Raw genomic sequence first — 7341 nt, 5'->3', positions numbered from 1 at the left:
TAGAACATCTCTCACATGGTTAAGCTTTGTGGAAAGTGAGTCTCACTGGTGGCAGATTGCACTTGGCACAGAGTGAGGAGTGTTGAATTTAATGGTGAATCTTGTCAGGTTTCTTGTGTTGTTGGGAAAATAACTCCCTGTGTGCTGCCTGTGTGCAGCCAGTTCTCTAAGGAAAGCAGGGGAGCTGGTACAGAGGGGCTGTAATGCCCCACTGTGGAGTGCAGAGAGAGACCTGATGTAAGGACAAGGGATGCAAGTCCCAGTTGGCTGGTGAGAGTCATGGTGGGCTTGTGGAGATGTGCAGCAAGGTTGTCCCCACTGCTTCAAGGAACCATTTTTCAGACCAGTCCAGACCTCCTTAGGAGGCACCCTGGATCAATCTCAGTCAGAGGTTGTCACCTCTCCTCTACAGTGAAAATAATAACCTACACCCTTAAAAAGAAATCAATTGTACTCTGAGCTCCCTTTGAAACAGCTTCAATGGTCTGTACATCTCTTGAAGACTTGAAGATAATTACATGAGGAGACATAGCTCGTTAGGGCTTGTTTTTTACTTTTAATGAGCCCTGGGGTGCATTTGGTGCTGAGTCCTTGAAGCTCAGGTACTGAGAGGAGATGACACAAAAAACTCCATGTCAAAAGCAGAAGCCAAAGTACCTGAAGTATTAATGAGTCCCACTGAGAGCCATTGCTGGCTGAGCCTCCCCAGGGACTCGTTAGAACAGGTAATTGGAGGCCATGTTGGCTGGTAGGCAAAGGCAATGTACAAGCAGCTGAGATGCTGAGCAAGCCCTGGATTGGTTTGATGAAGCAGAAAGGCCAAGCCCTAACCCCCAGCCCCAGGGAAGACAGGTCCTGCCCCTCATGCATTGCTCAGGCTCTTCCTGGGGCAGTGTGGGGTGTATAACACGCAGGCAAGAACAACAAGGCTGAGGTGCTTAATGAAATCTTTGCCACTGTCTTTAGTAATAGGAGCAGTTGTACAGAGAGACTCCAATTCCCTGAGCTAGGAGACAGGGACAGGGAGGAGAATGAGCCCCCCTCAATCCAGGAGGAGATGGTACTGGTTCACCACAGAGGTGTGCACAGATCTGTGGGGCTGAATGGGATGCACCCAAGGGTGCTGAAAGAGCTGGCAAGGGGTTGCACCAAGCCACTTTCCATCAGTCCTGGCTGACTAGATCAGTCAGTGTAACCCCCTATATAAGAAGGGAGAGAAGGATGATCAGGGAAATTACAGGCCTCATAGTATGACTTCAGTCCCAGAGAAGCTGATGGAGCAGATCGTCCTGAGCAGCATTATCCAGTTCATGAAGAACCCCCAAGTGATCAGGCACAGTCAGCTTGGGTTCATAATGACAGGACGTGTTTGACCAATTGGATCTCCCTCTATGACAGGGTGACCTGCTTCTTGGACAAGGGAAGGGCTCTGGGTGTTGTCTACCTTGACTTTAGCAAGGCCTTGGACACAGTTTCCCACCACCTTCTCCTAGAGAAGCTCACTGCTTGTGGCTTGGAAACTGTGGAGGTTGAGCCCCGAACAATGGCTGGGCACCACATGCTGCTCGCTCACTCCCAGAGGAGAAACAGACAGAGCCTCTGTGGGTTGGGATAAGGACAGTTTACTGACAAAAGCACCATAAAAGGGGAACAATATCAGCCCCAATTGCACTCACACCCAGTGACAGCACAGAGTACCTTACAAACCCAACAATAACAGAGTGCTGCACCATTCTATGACCACTCCTCCCCAACCAGCCACTTTGATGGGGAAACTATGTCAGTGTCCTGAGTTTGGTTGGGATGGAGTTAATTTCTTTTCTAATAGCAGATGGAATGTCATGTTTGGGAGTTGGGAGGAGAGCATTGCTTATAACACCCTGATGTTTCTAATTGTTGCCAAGCAGTCAAAGACTTTTCGTTTGTTCCTGTTTCCCTACTAAGGAGAAGGAAGAGGACACCACCAGGACAGGTGACTCAAACTGGCCAAAGGGGGTATTCCATATCAATTATATCATGCTCAGCATAAAAGGGGGGCTGGTGGGAGGAGGAGGAGACAGCTCCAGGACATGCAGTTTTGTGGATGTTCCCACTTTCTGGACAGCTCTGGGCTGCACGGCCTAAGTTGTGTGGTTCAGTGAGAAACTGCATTGTGTATCACCAGTTTCATATATATAGCTACAAAGTCCTGTTATCATTGTTACATCTCTCTTTCTGCTATTCTAGTAAACTATCCTTACCCCAACCCGTGGGGTTTTGTTTCCTTGGGTTTGGTTTTTCCCCCTTTCCCTTCCCTCCCCCCCGGCAAAACTGCTTCTCCCCCCACACTCCCTTTTAAAGAACAAGCGACTGAGTGGTGCTCGGCTCTCAGCTGGGGCAAAACCACATCTGTGAAAATCCAAAACAAATCTATTTTTAAAAACATGAAAATTCTTATATTAAAGTTATATTAATTGTCTCTTAAGAATCACAAGAATCAGAAGGTTGGAAGAGACCTTGGAAGATCATCGAGTCCAACCATCCCCATCCTATGCTAAACCAGATCTCTAAGTACCTCGTCAACCTTTTTTTGAACACATCCAGGGATGGTGACTCACCCCCCTCCCTGGGCAGCCTGTTCCAGGCCCTGACAACTCTTTCAGGAAAAAATTTTTTTCTAATATCCAATCTGACCCTGCCCTGGGGCAACTTCATGCCATTGCCCCTTGTCCCATCTCCTGTCCCCTGGCTGAAGAGACCATCGCCCACCTCTCTACAACCTCCCTTCAGGTATTTGTAGGTGGTGATAAGGTCTCCCCTCAGCCTCCTCTTCTCCTGGCTGAACACCCTCAGCTCCCTCAGCCACTCCTCATATGATTTGCCCTCCAGCCCCTTCACCAGCCTGGTTGCCCTTCTCTGCACTTGCTCAAGGACCTCAATGTCCTTTTTATAATGGGGAGCCCAGAACTGCACACAGTACTCAAGGTGTGGCCTCACCAATGCCCAGTACAGGGGCACAATCCCCTCCCTAGACCTACTGGCCACACTGGTTTTGATACAAGCCAGGATGCCATTAGGCTTCTTGGCTGCCCGGGCACACTGCTGGCTCATATTCAGCCTGCAGTCAACCAACATCACCAGGTCCTTCTCTTCCTGACAGCTCTCCAGCCAGTCTCCCCCAGCCTGTAGCGCTGCAGGGGGTTGTTCTGTCCCATGTGCAGCACTCTACACTTGGCCATGTTAAACTTCATCCCATTGGTCTCAGCCTATCAGTCCAGTCTGTTCAGATCCCTCTGAAGAGCCTCCCTACCCTCAGGCAGATCAACACTTCCTCCTCGTTTAGTGTCATCTGCAATTCCCTACATTCCACCCCATGACCTGAGTCACAATTCGACGACTTCCACGTTTTCACTGCCCTAAGTTTCACTTACATACTTTAGCAGAGTTCTGTATTCCTCAGTTTCTGATTGAATCCTTGTCTGAGAGAGAGATGTTACCATAATTAACACAACCAACAGCAAAACTCACAATGATGCCAATTATAATCATCAGCAGTGTCGTCCCCCCCTTATCTTATGTGCTGTCTGTTGCATCTCCAGATTGACAATTGTCTTTTATCTTCCTATTCCTGAATCCCCAAAAAGGATTTCAGATGAGGCAGCCTGAATCCTCCACTTCCCAAGTCAGCAGAGAAAAAAATACCACAACCCATTTCAGTTTGCAAAAGCAACACACCCCAACTGTTAATCTTTCCCCTGCCCACTGGCTTGTGGCTTACAGGGCCTATGTAATTGACAATCAGTTCCCAATAGCTTGCTTCCCTGCTTCACTGCTTGGGCACAAAATGAGTACCTCTGATTACATGACCAGAAGTACCCTGGACTGAGGTATTATCTCATTTAATAATACTTCAATTCCTCATCTGGCTTTGTTTTGCAAGGAAATGTCTCTGGACACCCAGGAAAGGTATTGATAACTCCCAATCAGTACTTGCACCCCTCTTTTCTTGGGGGCTCAGAGAAAGCAATTTGCCAGCGGTCCCCTGGGATGGTTCTTTCTCCAATATTCCCTAATCATACCCAGTTAGTTGTGTTGGGGGGATTTTTCAAACACATCTCATGTCACTGAGTCACTGTCAAATTGCAGTATACAGATATCCACTCCCCAACATGTCCTATTGTGTTGTTCTTTGTGTTCTTTGACAATTCCCTTTGTTATTCTATTAATTCTTTATCAGCCCGTGGTGGTTTGACCCTGACTGGAGGCCAGATGCCCACCAAAGTTGGTCTATCACTCCCCTTTTCAGCTGGACAGGGGAGAAAATAGATATTGAGAGGCTTAGGAGTGGAGATAAGGACAGGGAGAGATCATTCCACAATCAGTGTGAGGGGGAAAGAGACTCAACACAGCATAAAGGAAAGAAAACTCCCTAATTTATGACACTGCACTGCACCCCCAGCGACACCAGAGCTGAACTCAGAGAGTGGGGATCAGTGGAGCAGAGCCTGGCTGGAGACCCATGACTTGAAAGACTCCCCTGCCCCAGGGTCTGCCAGGTCCTGGGCAAGCAGAGAGGCCAGGTAGGTCTGGCCTATCCCTCAGAACTAAGTCCTGAGCTGGGCTGGGTCAGCAGGGAGAGGAGAAGGCTCTAGGGAGACCACATCCAGTCCCTGAAAGGTGCCTGTAGGAAGCTGGGGAAGAACTGTTCCGGAGGACATGGAGCGGTGGGATGAGGGGTGATGGGATTAAACTAGAAAAGAGAGACTGAGGTTGGGTGTTGGGAAGAAGTTCTTCACTCTGAGGGTGGTAGATCCCTGGCTCAGGGTGCCCAGAGAAATAGTGGAGGCCCCATCCCTGGAGACATCCAAGGTCGGGCTCTAGTGAAGATGTCCCTGCGCACTGCAGGGTGGGACTAGATGGGCTCTGAAGGTCCCACCCAGAAGACCAGAGTTGCTCATGTGTGTTGTCTTCTCCTGGGATGTCCCTGCCCCTACAGAGCCTTTTCCCTGGGCACAGTGGCCGTGCTGGCCCGGCTGGACACTCCTGCCTCCTCCCCGGCCTCCCCGCCGGGCCCCAAGCTGGTGGTGCTGCTCTGCAGAGCACGTGGGCTGTGGTGCCTGAAAGCCATGGGGACAAAGCCCCAGGCAGGTCCCTGGGAACTGGCCACCATCCCTGGGGGCACTGGGCATCCACAGGCCCATACCACAGGCCAATACCCCAGGCCCCTACCGCAGGACTGTACCCCAGACCCCAGGCCCATACCCCAGGCCCATACTCCAGGCCCATACCCCAGCCCTATGCCCTTAAGGGATACCCCAGGCCCATACCCCAGGCCTATACCCCAAGCCCATATCCCCAGCCCATACCCCAGGCCTGAAGCCCCTGTCCTCCCCTCAGCCAACCAACAACCCAGCACATCCTCATAGGAGCAACTTTCATCCTGCTCCTTACGTCCTCCATGAAAGAGGAACCCAACCTCCAGACACCGGCACTGGAAAACGCCCTTTTATTGCAAAGATCCAACATGAGGAGCCAGCTGCCCCCTCACTCCACACACATGGACGTGGGTGGCTGGAGGGGTGGAGCAGCTGCAGAGAGTCCTGGACAAACAGGGTTATCATGGACACTGTGCCAAAAGCACAGGAGGTTCCTCAGAGGGGGTAGGAGTCACTTGTGAAGAGACACGGTTGGGTTGCTGCTGCTGAGTGACACGTGGGTCATGAGCTTCTTGAGTGCGTCCTTGAGCTCCTGGTTCCTCATGCTGTAGATGAGGGGGTTCACTGCAGGAGGCACCACCGAGTACAGAACAGCCACCACCAGGTCCAGGGATGGGGAGGAGATGGAGAGGGGCTTCAGGTAGGCAAACATGCCGGTGCTGATGAACAGGGAGACCACGGCCAGGTGAGGGAGGCAGGTGGAAAAGGCTTTGTGCCGTCCCTGCTCTGAGGGGATCCTCAGCACAGCCCTGAAGATCTGCACATAGGACACCACAATGAACAGGAAACAAGCCATGAATAGAAAAGCACTAAAAACAACGAGTCCAGTTTCCCTGAGGTAGGCATCTGAACAGGAGAGCTTGAGGATCTGGGGGACTTCACAGAAGAACTGGTCAACAGCATTGCCATGGCAGAGGGGCAGTGAAAATGTATTGGCTGTGTGCAGCACAGCATGGAGAAACCCACTGGCCCAGGCAGCTGCTGCCATGTGGACACAAGCTCTGCTGCCCAGGAGGGTCCCGTAGTGCAGGGGCTGGCAGATGGCAACGTAGCGGTCATAGGCCATGACAGTGAGCAGACAGTACTCTGCTGCCATCAGAAAAGAGAAGAAGAAAAGCTGAACAGCACAGATGGAGATGGACCTGGTGTCCCAGAGGGAATTGGCCATGGCTTTGGGGAGAGTGGTGGAGATGGAACCCAGGTCAAGGAGGGAGAGGTTGAGGAGGAAGAAGTACATGGGGGTGTGGAGGTGGTGGTCACAGGCTATGGCGGTGATGATGAGCCCGTTGCCCAGGAGAGCAGCCAGGTAGATGCCCAGGAAGAGCCAGAAGTGGAAGGGCTGCAGTTCCCATATGTTTCTGAAGGCCAGGAGGAGGAAGTGGGTGATGAAGCTGCTGTTGGACATCTCATCCCTCTGGACATGGGGGCACTTTGCAAAGAGATAAAACCAGTGACAAGTTAGGGACACTTCTCCAGGGAAAACCAAAGGCGTGTCCCATGGACAGCCCCTGCTACACCTTCCCCCTGTTTCTCTTGTAGGAAAGTCACCTTGAGCTCTGCGACTGGAGGTCTGGTTGGTCCAGAGGGAGGGTCCCCTCTGGACCCACGTCTGTCCTCTACTCCCAAGAACTCACCCCTGCTCTGCAGGAATATTTGGGACAGTGACCAGCCCAGTTGTTGGGCTCTTTCAGATGAACCCACCCCTAACTCTACAGAGGGGCTCATCATCATCTGCACCCCCAACTCCTGAGAAACCAGGGGGGCAGGGCAGTCAGAGAGGGAACACAGCCACCCCTCAAATCTTCCCTGGGGAGGGTTGTCAGTTGTCAAACCCTCAGCATTTCTGCTGCTCTCCAGGAGAACAGGGTCCTGAAATGCAAGAGGATTTGCTGTGGCACCTCTTAGCTCCTCCTCAGGGCTTCCAGGGAGAGCAGAGGTGCCACAGGGCAGGTTTGCATCCTGGGGTGCAGCTCACAGCTCTGAGGGGCCCCCCCAAGGAGACAACCAAGTGCCCTGACAGTGGCATCTCGTGAAGAGAAACACAGCTCGTTGCCTGTTGCCCACAGCCCCAGAGATGTGAGACAACCTGTTACCTCTGGTTTCCATGGACACACTGATGAGAGAAGCAGCAAAGTGAGGAAAACAC

The 7341-nt window shown here is 51.8% G+C and overlaps 1 protein-coding gene across 1 annotated transcript; it reads right to left on the bottom strand.

The window, feature by feature from the left end:
- Nucleotides 1-5646: 5646 nt before the first annotated feature.
- LOC311204231 (olfactory receptor 14A16-like) lies at nt 5647-6600 on the bottom strand (the record flags this gene model as incomplete). Its single annotated transcript, XM_084280683.1, has 1 exon — nt 5647-6600. The coding sequence occupies one exon, from the start codon at nt 6598-6600 to the stop codon at nt 5647-5649; it is 954 nt and encodes a 317-aa protein (XP_084136809.1).
- Between the last annotated feature and the right edge of the window lie 741 nt (nt 6601-7341).

This window comes from Gallinula chloropus, assembly GCF_964237585.1.
Source record: "Gallinula chloropus genome assembly, contig: HAP1_SCAFFOLD_302, whole genome shotgun sequence".
Lineage (NCBI taxonomy): Eukaryota > Metazoa > Chordata > Aves > Gruiformes > Rallidae > Gallinula > Gallinula chloropus.
The sequence above is the reverse complement of the archived record's forward strand: the minus strand, read 5'-3'. Positions and strand labels throughout refer to the sequence as shown.